Below are 22,015 nucleotides of genomic sequence, written 5' to 3'. Positions count from 1 at the left end.
AACTTTTGGAGAATCGACTATCCTCAGGGCCTAAGTTTGTTTATTCAATGCAACATGCTACAGGTTAGAAGTTGCTTGTTAATTCTTTAACGTGACCTAACTTGTGAATCAGGCCTTTGCGATTCCAGAGTATAGGGGCGGCCTCTCTTCTGCATACGGGCATTAGGCAAATAAAGAAACTTCTGTATTACAGACAGCTTCAGCTAAATGCTTGCAATAGGTTCCTGAATGACAATGTTTAAGCTGGAATGTATATAGAGCGCTGATGACACTTTCATGAGTTATAAGATATAGAAAAAGTGGAACCAAATATACAGTGGCCGGAGATAATGCTTTGTGAGCTTTTCACCGCCTGAATATACACAATAAAGTGCTTTGGGTGATTGCCATGCCGCTTCATCCAACATCCCCGCGTTATAAAATTGAACAGCGTATTATTGCTGCATCGCCCAAATATCTACACTTTTGCGGGAGAGAGGAGCACGATATTAATATTTTTTTAGGGTATGGATGAGAAACTCGACAATATACTGCGCGCCGCCTGACAAGACATTCGGTTTGCGAATAAGATTCGGAATATCCTGCAAATGCTTCACCTTTCAAACAAAACCAATTCATGAATTCATGCACGTTCTAGAGGAAAACAGTAAAAATGGTTTGAAATTTCGAGACAAGGGTTGTCATTAAAATGAGAGCCAATAATTAGTATTTCGTCCAAAAAAGAAAAATTACGTGAACGCAAACTTCAGACTCATGACATTTTAAGTACAAGTTTAGGGTGCTTAAGTAATTTATGAATAACACATGTGCATTGCAAATTTTCTCCCGCACAATATTGAATCACTGTCCGCGGTTAGTAAAGGTATATGACTGCACGATCTTTCAGTGCAGCGACTGTACGTCACGACATATTAAGTAAGTTCGAGAAAGTCTTGGTTAGCGCATGGTTCTTCCCGCAGACTCCATCGTAGTCGTCCATGTCCAAGTCGAAGAGCATGGCTCCAGCCACTTTTGACTGCGTTCAGAAAAGAAAAATAAAGAGTGATGTTAACACTATGACGTTAAGTTAGTATTATGAGTGAATTACACACAGCACATGATGAGCGATTGCCGACTCATAGCATGAATTAGTTCACAGCCTTCGTTGCCCTACATCGCTAACTAATTACAGTAAAGAGTGTCGTATAGTGCGTAACCATACGCTCGGAGAAATACTCTCAAGACATTCAAATGCAGCAACACACGGAGTACACATACCAAATAATTCGACTTGCTGCTTTGGAGCGCCCTATGAACGCTCCGTCGCACGCATTACAATAAATTTTGAAAGGTGGAAATAGGGCGCCAATGACGCATCTGATTTGTTCACTTCATGTTTCGTTTTTATTCTGCTAACCAATGCATTGTTTCCTATGAGACTAGCGGGAAGCCTCAGAGAGGATACGGAGCACTCGTTCTTTCCCCGTTAACATGAGCTGAACAATGACTGACACGAAAGAAAATTTGGACGACCAGATAGCGGAAATAAAAAGGTTAGGGGCTGCAAATAAAGATCACTGACGCATAAAAACGTGTGTAATAACGAAATAACGCGATAAGGTAATGGCGACGACGGAACACTCAAAATCGGTACGTGTGCGTCCTGCGATGCCACATTTTGTGTACCTTGCTTTTCGGTTGTTCCGGTCCCACGACTACTCCTCGCTTTCTTTTCACCGCACCACACCACCCCGTCAGTCTGAGTGTCTTTCGTTGTGCACTCTTCCTACATTTGCTTGTAGATGGCTGAAGCCCAGCTGCTCCATTATGGGCTAAAAACGTGTCTCAGATTTGGCTTGTACAGCACTCTGCTAGCAAAGATTTCAGGTTAGCGCCTGATTTAGCCACTCCAAACTAGAGAGAGGCGCTACGAGTTAAATTGACCATAAAGTCTATTATTTTCTTTCCATTCGCTTATAAGTTTCCCGAATGGGGCACAACCCTCTTCACGAAGCATCGTCCCCCTGCAGCTAGTTCTTTTCATGGCCCTGTTAAAACGTAACTTTGCGAACCATGTCTACAGTATGTTTCGCAGGAAATTGGGCTAGCTACCTCTAGATCTGAAAAATGTATATAGTCAAAAGCACTGTTACGGGAGATCTAAAGAAAAGGTGCTATATTTACAAGATGCACTAGGAGAGTGAAAATGGGCAGCAACAGAAAAGATGGCGGACGATAAACCTCACTTTGTCCTATTCTTGTCCGTTCTACACTTAAGCACCTTCTATATCCACAGGACAACTGACTCATAAGACTAGCCTCTGGCGGCGAAAGCATCGACTCGGCGCAGCTGAACAAAGCTACATGAAAGAACTAACATACAAGGCATTAAGGGGTGTGCGGGACACGATAATGCTTGAGACGGACAACGTGTACAACATCCATGCGAAGATAAACAAATGATGACGAAAGCACTGGTGAAATGATTTCATACACTTGGCGGTACACCCGATATGGAGCGGTTTAATTCAAATGCAGTTTTTCTGACAGTCCGACACGTCGTGTTGGGGACCACCAGAGGACGAGCGATACAGATACAAAATGGGTGATGCTGTGGTGCCTGTTCTAGTGAGGCTGTTGGTGTAACTGTGACTCAGAAAAATGAGTGTGAGCAACTTGACGTGCATGGTTAACAAGGGCTATAGTCTCTAAAGCATGCTCAATGGGGGGGGGGGGGTTATCCAGAAGAAAGCACCGGGTGTCCATGTGTAATGTAGAGTTGCGTCCGCATAAGAGGAAACATGGCGAATAACCAGCGGTCTCATGCTTGGAAGTGTTGTACGCGAATGTCACGCAGGGCAATGCTGCGTCCCAATCCTGGTGGTCGTCAGACAAACATTCCCAACATGCCGGTAAGTGTTCGGTTCAGGAGTTCTGTTAGCTCATTCATCTGGGGATGGTAGGCCGTAGTCAATATATCCTGCATCACCCGAGATTTTATAATGTTATTGAGTACTCTCAACAGGAACTGTCTGCGCGGTCGGCTAGCAGTCACCGAGGAGCCCTGTGCTGGAGTATTACGTTTTGCAGCAAGTCTGCAACCTCGGTGGCAAAGCTAGTGGGAAGTGCATGTGTAGTACATTTAAGGGTTTTTAGGGGTTTTTAATAGCAAACCGCGTAGCATATTCTGTTAGAACGGCGACCCACTTGTTTTCAGAGGGGCATAATCGAAACGGACCAAGACAACCGAGGCCGACGCGGTGCAATGGCTCGTACGGAATGTCCAGAGGCTGACCCGCAGGTGGCATTGTCGACCTTTTCCAGGCGTGGAAAAGGTCGCACGAGCCCACGTAACAGAGCACTGAACGGGACATCCCGTGCCGATAGAAACGGTGGCGTGCGTGGTTGTATGTGCATGACGCACCATGCTGGCCCGCCGTTGGTGCGTCGTGCAGCTTTGCCAGCACAGTGTAAGGGAGGTGAGCCGGGATGACAAGCAACATGTCAATACAGCATGGGAGTAAAGTGCGACGATATAGCGACTAATTGGGGGTACAAAAGGCGGAGGGAAGGATCAGGAGCGTGGGAGTACAACTTTTTAATGTTAATACGCATGGACCCGTCAAGGCGTTGTTAGGTAGGAATGTGGAAGGGCTGAGATGGAAAGAACACAAGGGCCGGAGTGCTTCGGTGGATATACGGGGTATCTGGAGAGGCAGTCGGCATCCTGCTGCAAGCGGCCAGATTTGTAAATGACTGTATATCAGCAGTCTTGAAGCCGCAGCGCCCAACGACCCAGGTGACCAGTGGCATCTTTGAGAAGCGACAGCCAACAAAGAACATGGTGGTCAGTAATGGCGGTGAAAGGTAGAATGTTAGGTAAGGGCGAAATTCATCGAAGGTCCCAACAATAGCGAGACACTCTCTGTGTCATCGAGCAGTTTCGCTCAGAAGAGTAAAAATGTAAGGCGGCTGGCATTAACGCAATCCTAACTACGGTGGCGTAGTTAGGATTCTCTGCAGAGTATTTCCGGGTTGGTTGGCCAATGCAACATCCCTTACGTGATTTGCACTGGTTAGTTTTCCGAGGTGGGACGGCGAGGGTATGAGGACGGCGAGCGATGGGCAATCGCAGCAGCAAGATTATAGTGTGGCGGGTCATTGCGGACGTGAAGGGGCAAGAACCGGCTTTCTTCCGGTCGGTAAGCGTACGTGGGACGAGGACATGAAAGCGCACAATAGCGACAATGGTGTGATCAATTTACAAGTCTGATTGACCTCATTGCAGGTAAAGCATATTGGCTTGTCGTCATGCGTGTGAAACTGGTTTGGGTCGCGGTATCCGAGACAGTTCGATTGTGGGAGGGGAGGTCGAAAGAAATTGCTGGCCATAGGGCTACTTACAGCATGGATGGAACGGATGCCTGCGTTCGCGAACGCTTCGCGTACGACAGCTTGAACCGACGACACTGCCGGACGGGGCTCGTTGTAATAGCGAGCCTGAGGAACCGATGCAGACGCAGGCTCAATCTTGCGCCGGACAAGACGCAGCACTTTTTCGGCACTAGGTTGCTGCACGCCTTCACACGATGAGGTAGCAGCGGTATTAGGGAGCCGAGCAAATTGTTGTGAGACACGACGGCTTTTTGCTTGTTCAAAGCGTCGGCACTCTCTTACAATGTCGTCGATGGTCGAGTAGTCCTTGTACACGAATAAATTAAAGACGTCGTGAGCGGTGCCTCTAAGAATGTGGCTGACTTTGTCAACTTCCGCCACCGTGTCGTCGACCCACCGTCACAGTGATATTACATTTTAAATATACATAACGTACATTTCAGTAGATGTTCGTTCCCGGCGCCAAAGTTGCTCCTTGGCAGCTCACTGGCACCCAATTGGCTTCTCAAAGAGTTCTGCATTTTTTTGCTTGAAGGTGTCTCAACTGGTTAATTTTTTTCCCTGTGTTTGGAACCAAACACGAACCGTTCTCTTGAGGTAATAAATGATAATATCCAGCGTTATAGTTAGGTTTTACTGGTTGTTCTTGCTGGATCGTGGGTATTCAATTAGCCAGTCTTCGGCGTCCGTGGTTTTAGTGCCGTAGAAGGAACCAGGGCCTCGGGGTTGGGTCAAGACAATCTGTGTTGTGGTAGCCGAAGCCGAAGCAGCGGCCCTCTCAGTCGACATTGTCGAATGGCCGATAAAACGTACACGGCGATCATCATCCCACTGTGATATACACCGAAACTCCACCGAGGCATTACGGGGAGATCTACAGAAAAGGGGATTTGTTTACACCGCCTACCATGTTCTAAAAAAATGTCTCCACCCGTTGGGTTGTATGTTGTCCCCAAACAATATCCTTTATCTGTCTTGTGCGCATTTCCTTTCTTTAACGCTGCGAGCCCGGTATTTCCTAGTCACAAACGGATTGCACATTATCATGCTTACACAGCATTTTCGACAGGAAAGTAGCGAGCGCCCAGTTTCAAGAGAGGAAACGAAGCAAGGGTGATGACGGTTATTGTTTGGAGACAAGATAAGCTCCACAGGGTGCAAACGTTCTTAAGAATGAAGAAGACTGACAGTGGAGCACCAACAACAAAGATGGCGGACGATAGACCTCACTTTGTCCTCCTCTTGTCCGCTCTTCACTACAGCCTCTTTATATACGCATGAACAACTGGCTCATAACAATACGATGGGTGATCTTTGAAATAGCTTTCGAATTATTGCGTCTCCAAATGCTGTCAGGCAGGAATTGCAAGTTTCGCAACATCCCTTTTGGCACCAGTATTCTTCAACGCCTATCGAAAATCAGTCGAGCACATTATTGTGTTTCGGTGTTGCATTGTATGGGCGCCATCATTTTTAGACACGTTACCACCCAACTGCTTAAGACCTGCTGGCTTCCACTTCCTGACGATGAACGATGCAGTGAGTAAATGCCGGAAAGGTCTATTCTCGATTATGGAGGGAGTTACTATTCTCCATTAACGAAACAGTTTCAACTGAAGGCACGAATAGAACGGTGTGCGCCGTGGTAGCTTTTTGAATAGCAAGGATATATATAATGCCACCAAGACAAAATCGCTCGCTCCAAAGCAAGTAAGATGAACGATAGCGCATTTGCGATCTCCAATTTGAGATGGCGCATGCACGGTCGTTCATCTTAACCAGGCGTTCTTGGTTCGGTTGAATTTTGAACGCGTACCCATGCTGCCTACTTGCTTTGGAGCGGGCGATTTACTCTTGGTGGCATTATATATATCCTTGCTATTCAAATTAAAAAAAAATAAATCATTTGGAAGTCAGCGCTTTTCTTCCTCATTCTTTCAGTTCCTTTGTCTATGTACATGCTGTAAGCGAACTTTTCAAACTATCCAGTTCGCTCCTTACCAACCCATCTGCACTGAAGGCGAGGGAGTGGTTGCGACTCTTGCGAAGAAGGGTGGGACGGCAGTTTCTTTCTCGAAGCGCTAATGGATGGCGCGAAAGTCGCACCCAGCAGAAGACCCGTCTCTGCCAAAACGGTTCGGCACGGCTCAGTGAACGAGAACCCGCTTGCTCTCTCCAAAAGAACTGCCGCTCACTTATATAGAACCACGGCTCACTCACTCATTTTTTTTAAAAGAGTGACTCAAAACTTTCGAGGCGCTCCTGAGCGACCCATCTCAATCTAGCCCTTACTTTTATAATTCCCGTGGTTATTTATAGCATGGCGTTGTTTCTGCTTGAGCGCCTGAGTGTTCTATTGTTATTTGTACTTGCAATAGCCAGCGGCCCAATGACGTTAAATTATTCCCGTATGTTTTTATTCCAATGTCTTGGCGTAAAATTTGCGTAACCACAGACGCAAGCATCGGGCGGTAACCTGCAGCGCTGTTTGAAAAGTCCAGTGAAACGCGCTTCTCGTTTGTAGGCTGTCCCCTTCTTTTGCTTTCAAACCCTATAGTATTCCCTACATTGTGCAATTTTTCTTATCTAACTGGCTCAGAAGAAGCGAGGAGCATGCCCAAGCGGAGAGAGTTTCGATGGGGCCGAGCAAGTACACTGAAAGTAGAAAGCCGGATGAGGAGATCGGGGCCGGCGTCTGCGAATGGTCTGCTCCGATCCCTTAGCTTGCGCTGCCTGGTCAAAAATCGCGGTGGCGTGCAACAAAAGTTTCAAAATGTTGCTCAAAGGGATCTTCAGCAAAGAAGAATTTGCCGAGTGATGTTGTCTACGTGCCGAAAGGTCTCGACAACATTACACAGCCACGCATTTTTTATTTGTTATTCGCAAATAAATCCATGCTCCCCGGCAGTTCCGAGTAGTTAGTGCTACTGTGATCGGCGGACAGCCATCTTTGATTGCTTTCGGAACGGGGCAGTCTCCGGCTATTCAAAAAATTACCGACGATTGCGTTACTTCCTAATGCGAAATTTTAGCGCAGCAAATTAGCTGTTTCACCTTTTCGATAGATTGAGGCAAAGAAATCGAGCAACACATGTATGCGCTATCACAGAATTTTTTTTTATTTTTCACACGTATTCCTTTAACAAAGACTTCACTAACAGTTCTTGACAGTCATGAAGGAAGCTGTGTGGTCGGAGAAATAGACTGATATATGTTCGACTTCGTACAGCAATGCTTGATTCTCAAAGACGAGATCTATACAAGTGCCTCGCGAGGTTGTCACAGCCGTGGGACGCGTTACGAGCGAGAGGAACGGGATGTTCTCCCGCATAAGTGTTAGGAAATAGGCTGTTTGTCTTTATGTACATTAAAGTCCCCCACTACTAACATCGGTGTGGATCGATGGACGATTAATGCGAGTTGCAGGAAGTGCACGACGTCTTTCGTGAGTGCGGCCAAACGGATTGTCTGTAAACTGTCGCCGGAAAGCATTTGTTGCACCCTGACTGTTTGCGAGCCTTTGTTTGCGTTTGGCCTCGGCCTCGGCCGCACGAACGGTAGAGTCTTCTCTGCGACGGCGATGAGCTTCTGCTTCAGCCTCGCTTACTGCTGGTTGCTCTCGACGGCGGCGATGAGCCTCCGCTTCGGCGGTGCGAACGGCAGGGTCTTCTCGGCGGCGGCGATGAGCTTCTGCTTCAGCCTCGCTTACTGCTGGTTGCTCTCGACGGCGGCGATGAGCCTCCGCTTCGGCGGCGCGAACTGCAGGGTCTTCTCGGCGGCGGCGATGAGCTTCTACTTCAGCCTCGCTTACTGCTGGTTGCTCTCGACGGCGGCGATGAGCCTCCGCTTCGGCGGCGCGAACGGCAGGGTCTTCTCGGCGGCGGCGCTTAGCCTCTGCTTCGGCGACGCGTACTCCTGGATCATCTCGATGGCGGCGACGGTAAGCTTCTGCTTCGGCGGCACGCACCTCTGGATTCTGACGGCGACGGCGCTGGGCCTATGCTCTGGCAGCTCGTTTAGCAGCAGCAGCAGCAGCAGCAGCAGCAGCAGCAGCAGCAGCAGCAGCAGCAGCAGACGGAGGACTTCCATCGGTCGTCTCGCTCATGGCTCAGAAAGAACTGGCAGATAATTTCGCAGTGGCGAACGGCAGCGGCAATTTCGGCTCGGGTGGTGCACATATACAGATCCGCCGCCACCGATCTGGCTCTCTGATTGCCACCGCACAGGGCGAACGGCAGCGGCAATTTCGGCTCGGGCGGTGCACATATACAGATCCGCCGCCACCGATCTGACTCTCTGATTGCCACCGCACAGGCGTTGCATTGGAGGAGGAGCGAAGAAAGGAATTAAGTTCGAGCCGGCGCTTTGACAACCGGAGACTCGCAGGAAGAGGGGGGAGGGGGGCGGCGTGTACACCCAGCGGCAAACGATGGGGGCAGAAGCGCGCGCAGCAAGCGGACAACACGATAAAGGGAAGAGGGAAGAGATAGCAGCGACTGACTGATGCCGCTGACGCCGATAGTGAGTCAACCCCAGCTGCGGATTTGGTTTCAGGGACAACGCCGCCGATGCCGACACAAACAATATGATACCCTCGCTTCCGCAGCGCTAAGAACCAGGTCCAGCCGTGGGAAGGTGGTCACGTATTCGTCGACGTGCCGGAGCCTACGTGAAATAACCGGCGCGTCGGCAACTGAAGAGCACCCTATCCGCCACACAAGAACAGGGGGGGGGGGGACCCTTTCCTCCTCTTTCTGCATGGCGGCGACGGTGTTCTATGCAGTCACGTTATCTTGACTCTCTAGCGGCGTCAGCGGCATCCAGCGGTATCAGTCGGTCGCTGCTAGCGCTGGGGGGATGAAAGGGGGGCGGAGCTGGTTACGAGGCCGACGACAACGCCGACGACGACGCGAAACCCAGGAACGGACGCCAAAGAGCTGCGCTCTAAAAATATTTCAGTTTTGTTCGGCATATTAATACGCCTTTAACGCATACACGTCACATTAACGCGCCGGGTTTTGGCGCTTTGGTGACGTCGCGTGACAGGCAAGTGAAGTTGGTGCAGCCCGAAAAGTTTTGACGAATAGCAATTGGTCAGACGGTGCCTTCATTACTAATGTCGAAAAGGCGTCGAATCAGGAATTCTCAATGTTATTTTGTTTCGTCTAATCATGCATAATCGGTGTACCCAGTCTCCGTGGCGTGACAGACAGCGCAGAGCAGATGGGGCGACCAATCATGGAGGTCTGATTGCAGAATTGGAATAGAAAAGTTTGGAATCGCGTTATGTTATAGCACCCCTGTATTTTGTATTGCCATATACCTTTGTCTCAGTTGTAGCAGGATGTTGATGTTTCCTACATTTTTGTTTTACTCGCACCTTCCGTACCCTCGTACTACCCACTAAATAGTTTTTGTACTGCCAACTCTTCTTTCGCCTGATAATCTGGCAGTGAGTAAATAAATAAATGAATAAATAAATAAACAACGTAATAAATGAATAAAGATTTTGAGTCGACAGTCCCTTGGTGCATGTGACTTCAAAACCTCAATTGGTGAATGATTTCTTTTAAGCTTTAAGTGCTCATACAAAGATTTGCCGTGGAAGAATACTTTTGACTCCAGCATCTGCCACTGTACTGAGAAGCATTTTTCCACAGGAGACGTTCTTACTTCCATCATCATCATCAGCCTGGTTACGCCCACTGCAGGGCAAAGGCCTCTCCCATACTTCTCCAACAACCCCGGTCATGTACTAATTGTGGCCATGCCGTCCCTGCAAACTTCTTAATCTCATCCGCCCACCTAACTTTCTGCCGCCCCCTGCTACGCTTCCCTTCCCTTGGGATCCAGTCCGTAACCCTTAATGACCATCGGTTATCTTCCCTCCTCATTACATGTCCTGCCCATGCCCATTTCTTTTTCTTGATTTCAACTAAGATGTCATTAACTCGCGTTTGTTCCCTCACCCAATCTGCTCTTTTCTTATCCCTTAACGTTACACCTATCATTCTTCTTTCCATAGCTCGTTGCGTCGTAATTTGAGTAGAACCCTTTTCGTAAGCCTCCACGTTTCTGCCCCGTAGGTGAGTACTGGTAAGACACAGCTATTATATACTTTTCTCTTGAGGGATAATGGTAACCTGCTGTTCATGATCTGAGAATGCCTGCCAAACGCACCCCAGCCCATTCTTATTCTTCCGATTATTTCCGTCTCATGATCCGGATCCGCCGTCACTACCTGCCCTAAGTAGATGTATTCCCTTACGACTTCCAGTGCCTCACTGCCTATTGTAAATTGCTGTTCTCTTCCGAGATTGTTAAACATTACTTTAGTTTTCTGCAGATTAATTTTTAGACCCACTCTTCTGCTTTGCCTCTCCAGGTCAGTGAGCATGCATTGCAATTGGTCCCCTGAGTTACTAAGCAAGGCAATATCAGCAGCGGAGGCATGCCAATGCTCAACGCAGGAAGCGTCGCCTCAGATCAGCGTTCAGAAAAGCAGTACAAACAACAGCTTGGCTAAGCTTTCGAGCTCACTATCGCAAACAGGGCCCGTATTCGCAAAACGTCCTTACGCTAAAAGCGTTCGTGCCAGCCAAAAAGTGGTGTAGGACATAGTATTATATAGAGAAGGCGATTCGCCAATCGAAAAAAACACTTACGAAGAAAAAGTTTTGTGAATTCGGTTCCAGAAGCCTCTAACCGGATTTTGTAATACGAATCTACAAGTTACTTTTTCTGTAGTGATAGTGGAGGTTCTCGCACAGAATTTGACAGCCGGTACTCACCCTTTGCGCTTCGTAGCCCAAGTATAGTTGCATTTTGGGAAAGTATCGCTGGGAAGGAAACGTCTATGCCAGTGGCATCCAGCGCGATTTCTCATGTATGTGTCGATGCTGCCAATACAGTGGAAAGGGGATATTTCATTTCTCAATAACTTTGTCGACAACGTATGGTCTAACTATTCCCGTCACAAAGCGCTAACAGGGTTACTCTAATAAATATCTTGCTCTAGCCGTTCATACTGAATTGTTCTTTCATGCATGCCCATATCGCTCACGGAAGCCTCAGTGGGGGCTAGCTGCCTTGAGAAGCAGTGAGCCCAAAAACGAAACAAAAAAGGTTGAATAAAGGTACACGTGAGGTAATAAAGTGAAGCGTTGAAAATTAAGGATACATGTACAGGGTAAATAATAGAGGCGCTCACCTTTCACATTTGTGGAGACAAATGTAGGCCTTCGTTCATCATTAATAAAAAATCATTTTACGCCTTGAAAGTAACTGCTATTCAGTTGAGTAGCTCAATTGTTCGACCCCTACGATCAATGTCAACTTTCGGCTTTGCTCCTTGAGGTGAGTTATAACATGTGCTCTCTGAACGCCACAGCATATATGACATGATATTGCTTGTACGTATTTAATCTTCCTCTTTCTAATAAAGCGTTAGTTGCGATTCCAATAAATTTCCGTGCCTTCTCTTGACCTACACTCTAAGAACAGTTTACACCCTTTGGCTTGCCCCTTCTGCCACACAAAAATATTCGTCATCTGCCTTGATGCGTTTCCTTTCTTTATCGCTGCAAGCCCGGAACTTTCCAGTGACGAACGGCACGCGCGTTATCAGAAGAGGCACTCCAAAGGGTGTAAACTGTTATGTGCTGATAACGCGCGCGCTGTTCGTTACTGGAAAGTTCCGGGCTCGCAGCGATAAAGAAAGGAAACGCATCAAGGCAGATGACGATTATTTTTGTGTGGCAGAAGGGGCAAGCCAAAAGGTGTAAACTGTTCTTAGAGTGTACACTCTAAGAACCGTGCTGTGCTGTGCGTGCCGTGCGTGCTGTGCTGTCTAACAACCGTGCTGTGGGGCCATCTCAGCCCGAGAACCTATATGCATAAGCCAGCGACAGTCAACGCTTTGTGTTTGATAGTTGTGCTCAGTACACCACCGATGACAGTGCGTTGTGCGTGTTTTATGTCGGTTGTGAATATTGTAGATGCCTCTCAGCTTGGCACCGCGTCGCTGTTGCCGAAAGATAAGTTGGGCGTGGCCCAACTGTAGTGTGTGCGCGCACAAGAGTTACATGCATCGCGCGGGGCGTGACCTCTGGCTTTGATTGACAGGCAAACTCGTGCTAAACTCGTACACCGCGAAACCCCCACCGAGTTCAACTCGGGAACATGGCGGCGGCAGAAGCAGCCTGTGTTATTGCATCCAGCGGCAGCAAGCGTCAGTATGAACGTCTGGACCTGTTCACGTACATGACCGCCGTGGAGGTTCAGCGTCATTTTCGCTTGTCGAAGACATCAGTGCGCTGGCTGTGCGACGAGCTAGGCGAAGACTCTCGTCTGTGGAGACAGCGTGGCGGGCTTCATTCGCTCACCGTCGAAGAGCAAGTCCTCTGCGCCCTCCGTTTCTACGGGACCGGGAGTTTTCAGGGAAGCGTCGGTGCCGAGCGTTACATTGGACGTTATCAAGCTACTGTGAGCCTCTGTGTCAGAGATGTCTGATGCGCCTATTGATGCGACAGTGCGGAGAGAGAGAAAGAAGTTTAATGACACGAAATGCCGAGAGGTCGGCCTGAGGTATACTCCTCTAGCCAGCTACTCGGCATTGGGGGAAGGGGAAGAGGGAAAGAAAGAGGGAAGAAAGAGGTGCATGATGGGTGACGATGACGATAGAAGGAAGATGCAGAACATATGGCAAGCAATCTGGCATGCTCAAAGTCTGCAATCCAGGCCCGTAATTTTTAAAATGTTCAGTAATGCCTTGATGGCCTTGAAACTCGACTGAGCGTCTGACCAAGGGCCTAAAATAACGTCCTCCGACAACGGTGCGCTGTCGAGACGCGTAAGGTCCTTGACCAACCTATCACACTCTTCCACAAACTTAGGGCAGTCACAAAGCACATGACCTATAGTCTCAGTCACATTGCACACCTCACAGTGTGGAGACACGGTGCGCCGCATGAGGTGCACGTATCCGCGCGTAAACGCTACCCCCAGCCTTATTCTGTGCAGAAGACTGGCACAGCTTCGTTGAATTTTCGGTGGTAGCCTAAAATTCATGGTGGGGTCTAATCTCTGGAGTCGTCTGTGGCGATTATCAGGATTGTCCCAGTGCTTTGCTGTCAATTTTCGGATGACACTGGAGAGGAGACAGAGGGCGTCCGCTCTTGAAAAAGGAATTGAAAGCAGTGACTCTCGTTCTTCGAGTGCTTTCTTCGCTTCAGCGTCGGCCAGTTCGTTGCCCTGTATACCAAAGTGACTAGGAATCCACTGAAATGTGATGTGGTGGCCGTTTTCTTGCGCTAAAGTGTAGAGCTCGGCACTTTGAAGAGCCAGCACTCTGTAAGCTCTTTCTTTCAACACCACTCTAAGTAGTTGAAGAGCCGATTTTGCGTCACTGAGAACTGTCCATATTTGAGGAGGCTGTCGCGCAATATATTGAACGGCCTCTCTTATTGCCACTAATTCCGTAGATGTTGTAGTCGTCTTGTTATGCAGACGAAACCGTCGAATGACTTGATGCGCAGGCACGACGAAAGCCGCACCAGACGCATACGACGAGACCGAGCCGTCTGTATACACGGTCACCGAGGAGTCATATTCTTTCGACATATATTCAAGTGTTAAAAGTCTGAGGCCGACGGTACGTATTCGCGATTTTTTAGAAATTCCGGGAATAGATAGACGTACCGGTATTTTGGACATTACCCATGGGGGCATATGTGGAAGGTCAGCCGGGGCAAGTTGCGGAAGCGGTGACTGGCTTTCCCGGAGACTGCGGCTGAGCGGGCATTTATAAAAGAACGCTTCTTACTTCGCAGAAACATTACGAACGTAGTCGGGTGTGTCAACAGAACGTACGTAGGAATTAAGGCGCCTTCACTGTCACCGTTATTGCGATTGGCATTGAAGCGCTGTCTAGACGCACCATATTGCCTAATTTGTCACTTCTGTGTAGCCGACTTAAATTTTGTGTTACCGACATCACACATGCGGCAGCCTATGATACGGACTTTCTCGCTGGTTGCTCACTTTTTACCGAATGTTCTACTTGTCTATCAGGGTGCCTTCCAAATGGCTCACTTTTTGTGGAAAGAGGTTAATGAAGTATAACTAGATAAATGGATATCACAAATTGTGTGAAATACCCTGTGAATGCTAATCTCATACCGAGCTTGGTGTTTTTATGCGAAGCATATTACCAGAGCTCAACCCAGCTCCTCAGGCGCGGCGGTGTCGCCTTCAATACCACGTCACACCATGACGTCATGACAAAGGAGAAACGGGGCTCCAACTCGCGCCGTCGCTCGTGGCGTCGCCTTCAAGGCTGACCACGCGACACCGTGACATCACGACAGAGGAGAAACGGGGCTCCAACTCGCGCCGTCGTTCGCGGCATCGCGGCGGTATATAAGCCGCTGCGCTTGCCTCTGCTAGACACTCACGAGGTGAGATGCCTCCTGGAGACAGAGCTGCTCGTTGGAATGAGAAGCGAAGGTTGCGGCGTGCTACAGAGACTGTTTCTAGGTGGCTTTTCTACGGCGCAGTGACTACGCGCCCCGCATCGGACGCGGTGAGCGTCGAGCAACGCAGCGTTCGGCGCGACAACGAAATGTGCGCCTGAGCAAGCGCCGCACGCCTGAGCGGACGCCGACGACACCGGCTTTTCTGCGACACGAGCTCCTTAACGCTGTCGCGTTAAAACAAAGGCTAGTATGCTTCGTATCCTGGGCTTAACCTTAGCTAAGCCACAGCCATTTTTTTATGAGATTACTTAGTACTTAGTACAAGTTACTTAGTATGCATAATGCTCAATTTTGGTCATGTGTCATCTATCGGTCGCACTATGAAACAGCAAGGCATTGCGCAATTCATTGCAATGCGAGATGCGGATGTCGCGCCAAGCTGGTTGTGCCTATCCATGTATGGCGAAATAATAATAATAATAATAATAATAATAATAATAATAATAATAATACTTTGTTGTCACAGGAATTCCGCCAACACTAATACATAATAGACCTGCCAAAGCCGCATTGGGCTTGAAGGGCAGAGCCGACAGACAGCGTTTAACCGATGTAATATCGCGGATAACGCAAGATATGCAGAAACATTGTTAACAGGCACGGACACAGAAGAGAAACACAAACAGCAATGAGGAGGCAAAAAATGAAAACAAACCACGTATCCTGCGATGAAAATTAGCATAACCCATCATTCTTAATACAGAGCAAGAAAACATACATCAGGCATGTGTATGTCACTTAAAAACCATCAATTATCCTATTGACAACAGCCAACAAAAAACAATGACAATAGGAACCAAAAAAGAGACAGGAATATACATATGAGATCTGCAGGGAGCAGGGCACTGAAACAAAACGAAAGTACTCTTTACACGCTCTATTCACACACATCAGTAGGCGTAAAATGAAACAAATAAATTGATGTATTTGCTCCAGTACCCTAAAGTTATGTAGGGCTTTAGTACACATGAAAGAACCAACCGTGTAATGGATTAGAGGTTAATGCGACGAAGAATTTGTTTTAATTTATACTTTGATTTCGCGCGAAGGGCGCTTGCTGGTAGTTTATTGAGAGAGGAAGGGATGAAGTAATTACGAGTGCGCTGACCGTACTTGGTAGAACAGCGAGGCACCCGAAAACGGTCTTTTGGCCGGAGACAACGAGCAGGAACATATTCAACCTTGTATTTGTGCGACCAGAAATGCCTGAGTATGGCCGTTTCCGCTAGAAGGGCGTTAAAATCTGGCAACCTTAAGGCTTCGAAAAGTTCGATGCCGGTGGTTAAACCTAAATCATAACCAAAAATTTTCAGAATAGATCGAAGGATAGAGTTGACTCTATTTTTCCATCGAATCGCGCAGTGACCATACACCGTAATCCCATAGCGAAGCATACCGTAACCCAAAGCTTGCAAAACCATTTTACGAACGGAGAGTCGCGTGTAATATCTGATATGGCATAATGTACCTGAAACTGCAAGTAATCGTGAGCATATATGGGCCAGATGCGTATTCCATGTGAAGTCACTTTTGAAGAAAACGCCGAGGTATTTCACTGTTGAAGCATGTGGAACGGGTGAGCAGGTGCAGGGGGAGCAAGACGAAGTGTGCCAGTAATGGAAGGTTTAAACTGACTTTCTTCAATGGATTATGATAACATATAAGCTGTATTTTCGAGACGTTTACTATAATGACATTGTTAGTGAACCAGTTCATAACGCTGATCGTTGCATCTTGTAAAAAGGAGATTGCATCTGAAAAACGGGGAGCTTGAGACAAGATAACTGTGTCGTCTGCGTACTGAAATGTAAAAAATAGGGGTAGCAGCGGCGAGGTCATTCACATATAGATTGAAAAGAAGTGGACTTAATATAGATCCCTGAGGTACTCCGGCTTTTATTGAAGTTGCATTACTCCGGTACTGACCAATGGAGACTAACTGCGTTCTATCCTCCACAAAGTTAGAGAGCAGCTTTACGAAAGGCCCACGAAATCCCATCAAGGAAAGTTTATATAACAAAAGACTATGGCAAACACTGTCGAAAGCTTTGCTAACATCAAGAAAAAGAGCACATACGACCTGGTTAGCATCAAAAGCTGAATTTAAAATGTCTGAAATATCCTCAAGGAGAGCCTGTGTGCCTCTGCCTGGAACAAAACCATACTGCGTACTTGAAATAATGCTACTGGCGTCGAGGTACGTCGACATGACTTGCAGAAGGTGTTTTTCTAATATTTGAGAGATACGCGACAAAATTGAAATTGGGCGATGATTTTCGTATCTATTTCGTGCACCACTCTTGAAGAGCGGTATGACTATGGTCTTTTTCATTTCTGTAGGTATAATACCATTGGTTAAAATGTGATTCAGCAGTGATAACAGCACATACTTAACAGCGTCGAAATTTCTACGTAACTCGTCCACAGAAATGCCATCAACGCCCGGTGATTTACCAGTTTTTAGGTTAAAAAGAATTAATCTGAGATCAAGTTCTGATAGAGGAGGAAGGTGTGCAGATTTGTATACGCTGTTCCTTAAAGTACAGTTATCAGGGTGTGGTTTAGCAGTACCAGAAACCTGCGAGAAGTATGTAATAAATTCATTTGAAACAGTTGCTCCATCTGGAGAAAAATGGGACTCAAGTGGTAACAGGCGACTATCACGTTTGAATTTACCTCTTAATTCATTTGCAAGAGACCACGTCTTTTTGACGTCCGACAAAGCTTCTTTGAATTTTTGGCGCATATGATTTCGCTTTGCTAGCCGAATCATGGAATTCACTCGATTTCTATATGTTTTAAATTTCAGTAGTACCTCCGGACAATTTCTAGACCGTTTAGCTTGGGCCCACATCAGGTCTTTTTCCTTAATTGCCGCTAATATTTGTGGCGATAGCCATTTGTTCTCTTCTCGACGTAATCTCACTTTTACAAACCGGGTGCATTTGTTTCTGTAATTGTGGAGAATCTAAATAAAATGGTCGTATAAATCAGCTGGAGAGAGTGTCTATAACGTGGACTGCCAGTCATGCTTTCTGACGCATTCGTCAAAGAGCTTAGGATCAACAATGCAAATTTCCTGTTTCATGCTGTTGACTTTCGAAGGCGTGGCATTTTCTACAAGACGACAACAGACGAAGTAATGATCAGCGACCTTGGTTTAAATAACAGCTGCCTGCATGGCATAATTGGAGCACCGAACAATAATATGGTCAATACAGGATTTAACCAACTTTCCACACAGAAATTCTTCACGCGTTGCGTGATGTATAACGCCTTCTAATCCCCATTTAGATAATAGATCGAGATAGTCGGCGAGCGGTGGCAGAGTGTGGCTGAGGGTGTCGATGTTTATATCGCCTAGCACACACACGTTTTCGTCAAGAAATAGGGATGATATGGCTGTGTCAAGCTCTGATAAAAATAAGCGAACATTGCAACAAGGCGGCTGGTACATAGACAAAACAAGCAATGAAGTCCCAGATGAGCATAGTCGCAGAGCAACAACTTCAGCCTGCGAAAAGGAAAGCGGTATTTCTGATACAGACCACTTGTCTTTCGCAAATACCGCCACGCCCCCACCTTTACGCAACGTGCGAGTGTATGAAAACAACCTATAACCTGGTATAGAATAAGAAGACATGGCGTCCACAGGAACATTAATTTCTGTCAAAACAAAGACGTGACAGATAGACAGGAAAGGCGAAGTTAAAGCGCAAAAATGATTCCAGTGTTAACGGATGCTGCGGATATTAACATGGGTGGCAGTGAAGGCATTACCGGTGTTAGCAACAAAAAAGTTATGAACGTCTAAGAAGGTACGAAACGAGAGTTATCTAGCTACATCCATATTTATACGAGCTTTTCGAGGTCAATGGAAGTATCAATGCGAATGACAGGAGCACCCTCAGCCGTTCTGGCCAGCACCCTTCCGTTGCGTGTCCAGACAAACTTGTAATCCTTTTGCTTCCCTCTTAGGCGAGCCTGACAAAACAAATCTCGGTTAGCGCGTGTCAGATTGTCGTTGAAATATAGCCGAGGATTTGGAGCCATTTCATTGAAGACAAGACTTGGGAGACAACCGCGAGAATCGAGCCACTTTTGCTTGATCGCTACTGTTTGTGCTTGCACAAGAATAGCCGGGATGGAATCCTTGCGAGCTGGTAGCCTTTGTGCAACAGAAACTTCTGAAGGCTGAAACTCTATATCAAGCTTTTCCGTCACTTGACCCAGTACACATATCAGGTCCTCGTTATGCTGAACGGGGAAACCGTGTATCTCAAAATTACACCTTCTGGTGTACTGCTCAAGGGCATTGATTTCAGTGGTCATACTGTGGAGGGCTGCAGCCTGAGAAGAAACTGTCGATGACAACGTCTCGCACTGGGCACGAAGCTGGCCAAGTTCGGCTTGGCTATCCGACATCGCCGAAAGTACGGAATCGTATTTTGAGGACAGAAACTAAATAGACTTCTGTATTTCCCCAACAGACTCACTCAGCTTTTCTCCCGAGGTTTTGAATTCCAGAAGTTCTTCCATCTTAACTACAAGTGCTTCTGCAATTGTTGTAAGCTGATCCAGTTTGTTCGTGACGTATGTTAACTGATGTGAGAACGAAACATCGCTATTGGTGGATCCAGATTGCCTACATGCCTGGCAGGACCAAGCTTCGTGTTTTTCAGACGTCATTTTAGTGTAGGTACCCTCGGCAACCCCCGAACAACTTTTGCCAAGATGATACCCCCGCTTGCACAAAGAGCACGTTAAACATTTACCATCCGCATGTAACACCTGGGGGCAAACAGCACAAATATTCGGCATCTTGTTGCAGTCAGCGGCAAACGAGGACACGTGGGAAAAATACAAAAGCAGGTTGATACAAGGACTCACCTGCCGACAGCAAGGTAAAAACAGTCACTTGCTGGTCACGGTTTGCCGCCGACTGCAGACAAGCCCGGCGAAAGCGAGGTTTAAATAACCGCAGATGGACGTGACGTCAGGGGCGTTGACTTCAGCGACATCGGTGGCGGCAAAGAGGCGACTAGAAGCGTCCCAGGCAGCAGGTCAGCATTCCGCATGCGCCGATGAAAATGCATTGAGAATCTTAGTGTGCTGGCTTGCATGAAGAAAATACTTCAGAGTGTTTGCTGTGTTCACTGTTGGTACATGCGCCAGTGGTTCAGTGTATTTTCTTTTGGTGGGGGCAGCGTTATTCTGTATGGACAAAGTGTATATTTTCGTCTCATAATGGGGCTCCAATTCTTCAGCAGTAGAACAATGCGGATCCAATGCTCTGCAGAACTCGGTGTGCGTGAAGATGTGAACCACCAAGGCGAAATTACATATCGGGAGAAATGTGGTGCAGATGCCAATGAAAAATGGGTCTTTAACCCCCCATTATAAAAATAACGATTGCAGAGCGAATAGACCTTTTGTACAGCTTTAGAGCAATGATTACACTGTTGTGGTGATTTGTTGGAGAGCTAATTCGTGTTGGGACATTTCAAAGATGTGCGCCATTGTGTCTTAATAACTAGAGCATTGGTGAGGTTGAAGACTCGTTGTAATGGTACAGAAGCTTGAAGTTGAATTGCACAACAATTAGACGGGACACAAAGAAGAGAAATACAAACAGCAGAATGCTCTGCTGTGTGTGTTACACTTGTTTGTATGCCGTCGAATTGTTGCGCTATCCAACTTCAAATTCAGGGGCCAGGAGGGAGGATAGAGATAAGAAGAAGGTAGGGAGGTTAACCAGAATCACGTCCGGTTGGCTACCCTACACCGGGGGAGCGGGAAAGGGGGAAAACAAGGATAACAGGGAGAGAGCGGAGGGAAGGAAAGAAGGAAATTGCAGTGAGTTCGCTGACGTGTGTGGTCTTACAGAAATTGCAATTAGAGTCACAAATGGTCGCACAAGCCCGTCGTCCTGAAGAAGCACAAAAGTGCCTTCACAGGTTTTTGGGCCGACGGGCGATGGGGGCGGTGTTCCAGCAGCACCCGCACAGAAAGCGGCCGATTGTCCAGTTTTTGAAAAGCCCTGGCAAGTTCTTGTCTCTCAGTGGTGTATCGTGGACAGTGGCGCAGCAGGTGGTCGATGTGAGCAGGTGGGCCAGGAAGTGTGAGCTATTCGACGCCATGCCAGTGCTTTGCCACACTTCCAATTGTGGAAGTTTGAATGTTTGCAAACAAAGCTTTGCTTTCAAATCCCCCTGTTCATGTAATACAAGCACTGATTGAAAGAACCGTCATACAAAAATAATGGTGAAATGAATGGCCTTTGAAAAGTGTGATTTGAATATTGACTCTGTTGACATAATAGGTACCATACTGGCCTCAAAGTTGTACTGGACAGAGCAGTTTGTTTCCTATGTGAAGCACAACCTTCCATTACATGCTGTGCAGATAACCAAACTCAGTTTCTTTTGATGTGGTACACAACATTCACTGTAACCTGTTTTTGATTCTAAAGTGCGCCAACACCACCTCTTTTTCAAGGATGTCATGGGAATATTTCGCGAGATCTTTTTACAGCCCCTCATAATGGAAGTGTGGCCAGCCAGCTTTGCTTGGGTGCCTTAACAGATTTCTGTTTCTGATCATTGTGTGCTATCAAGTTGCTAAAGTATATGCAACCAGTGCAAAGCATTACGTGATTCTATAGTCGGATACAATTTTAGGAGGCCGCAGAATCTGCACTTCAACAGCAGGGGAACACAAGCCTGCACCAATGGGCACACACTCTGCACTGACGTCGTGCCGCTGGGCGCACTAATACCCGCTCATTGGAGAGGGACTATTTTTTTAGACGTGGAGGCAGTCGGCTTCTGCGCTTTGGTCATCTGGGCGGGGCCTCTCCTGTCTTTTGAAGTTGTATCCGAATAGAGGATGCCGCTTGTCATACAACACAAAAGGACAAAGTGTACAATTATTTGCCCTATGAAATGGATACATCACAAGTGAGCTATACATGGGCTTAAGCTGTGTGAAAATGAGTACATGCAAATATATGACATTGTTAAAGACTACATAGTATCGAACATGCATGTAATGGCACGTTTAAATCTGGGAGTGTGGCATTCATGTGCACAGTCTATAGGTGATAG

The 22,015-nt window shown here is 47.2% G+C and overlaps 1 protein-coding gene across 4 annotated transcripts in view; it reads right to left on the bottom strand.

The window, feature by feature from the left end:
* Nucleotides 1-772: 772 nt before the first annotated feature.
* LOC135898307 (endochitinase-like) overlaps nt 773-22,015 on the bottom strand; it is a 112,033-nt gene continuing 90,790 nt past the window's right edge. For 2 of the 4 annotated variants that reach the window (XM_070539505.1, XM_070539508.1), the window contains 2 exons: nt 6,376-6,498; nt 773-1,015 (listed from right to left, as the gene is read on the bottom strand). In XM_070539505.1, coding sequence (XP_070395606.1) covers nt 902-1,015; nt 6,376-6,498 — 237 coding nt within the window. In that variant the 3' untranslated portion in view covers nt 773-901. The remainder of the gene's footprint in view (nt 1,016-6,375; nt 6,499-22,015) is intronic. The other 2 variants (XM_070539506.1, XM_065427189.1) reach the window with 1 other exon arrangement.

This window comes from Dermacentor albipictus, chromosome 5 (genome assembly GCF_038994185.2).
Source record: "Dermacentor albipictus isolate Rhodes 1998 colony chromosome 5, USDA_Dalb.pri_finalv2, whole genome shotgun sequence".
NCBI lineage: Eukaryota > Metazoa > Arthropoda > Arachnida > Ixodida > Ixodidae > Dermacentor > Dermacentor albipictus.
Note: the sequence above shows the minus strand (reverse complement) of the source record. Positions and strands in the feature narration are given on the sequence as shown.